Genomic DNA, 997 nt, shown 5'->3' with positions numbered 1-997 from the left:
TCAGGAATCAGTTGTGGATGCTGCACTGTGTGTCAGAGCTGGTGGTGATGCTGGCACAGGTGCCAGCACAGTCCAAGCCCCAGAGCTGAGAGCTGCTCACCTGCTGATCTGAACCCTTCTGTGGACATTTGGTTTCCTTTTCAAAGTAAACATTGGTGATTTTATTCTTGCCCTTAAGCTGAAGTCGGAGGAGGTCCTTCATGGCTGTTCCATGTTTTGCAGAAAATGCTCTGGAGGTGAACTGGACAGCGCCCGCCGGAACTGAATCTGTCTGAAAAAGGTCCTCCTTCCCCCAAAGGCCTGTTGGTGGTCAGGAGGGAACCTGTGCAAGGGATGGGCTCGGAGAACAGCGCTCTGAAGAGCTACACTCTGGAGGAGCCGCCGTTCACGCTGCCCACGGGACACACCGTCTGCCCGGCCGTGCTGCAGGATGGCAGACGCGCCTCCGTGTTCGTGTACAAGCGGGAGAACGAAGATAAGGTTAATAAAGCTGCCAAGGTACTGGAGCCTGCCTGGGACAGACTTGTCACAGCTGTCCCTCCCTTTTATTGGGAGGGTGGGAATTGGTGTGCAGGGGTCAGACCTTGGGGCGGGAGGGCGGGAGAAGAGGTGGGAGCTGACCGTGGCAGTGCAGGGGGGCAGGAGGGGTTGGCAGCTGCAGAGCTCATGGTGTGCTGTGCGATGCCAGCAGTGTGGGAAGCAATGGCCACACAGCAGTACCTGCCTGCCTTGGCAGAGGGCTGGTCTCTTCCTGCAGATGTAAGTCAGAGGGTCTTTCTTGGGTGGATCCACCCAAAATACCATTTTTATTATGACTGAGACTTTCTTTTATTCTGTGTAAGACTTTTTCCTTCCAGTAACTGAAGGGAACTGACAAGAAAGATAAAAAGAAACTATTTACAAGGGCCTGTAGTGACAGGACAAGGGAATGGCTTTAAACTGACAGAGGGCAGGGTTAGATTAGATACCGGGAAGAAATTCCTTCCTAAGAGGGTGG

At 53.6% G+C, this 997-nt stretch overlaps 1 protein-coding gene across 2 annotated transcripts in view; it reads left to right on the top strand.

Moving 5' to 3' along the window:
* Nucleotides 1-997, top strand: part of SCYL3 (SCY1 like pseudokinase 3) — a 16416-nt gene that overhangs the window by 3314 nt on the left and 12105 nt on the right. For both annotated transcript variants that reach the window (XM_018079074.2, XM_008933902.4), the window contains exon 2: nt 223-498. In XM_018079074.2, the coding sequence (XP_017934563.1) occupies nt 334-498 (165 nt within the window). In that variant the 5' untranslated portion in view covers nt 223-333. The remainder of the gene's footprint in view (nt 1-222; nt 499-997) is intronic.

This window comes from Manacus vitellinus, unplaced genomic scaffold, assembly GCF_001715985.3.
Source record: "Manacus vitellinus isolate BGI_N305 unplaced genomic scaffold, ASM171598v3 scaffold_44_pilon, whole genome shotgun sequence".
Lineage (NCBI taxonomy): Eukaryota > Metazoa > Chordata > Aves > Passeriformes > Pipridae > Manacus > Manacus vitellinus.
The sequence above is the reverse complement of the archived record's forward strand: the minus strand, read 5'-3'. Positions and strand labels throughout refer to the sequence as shown.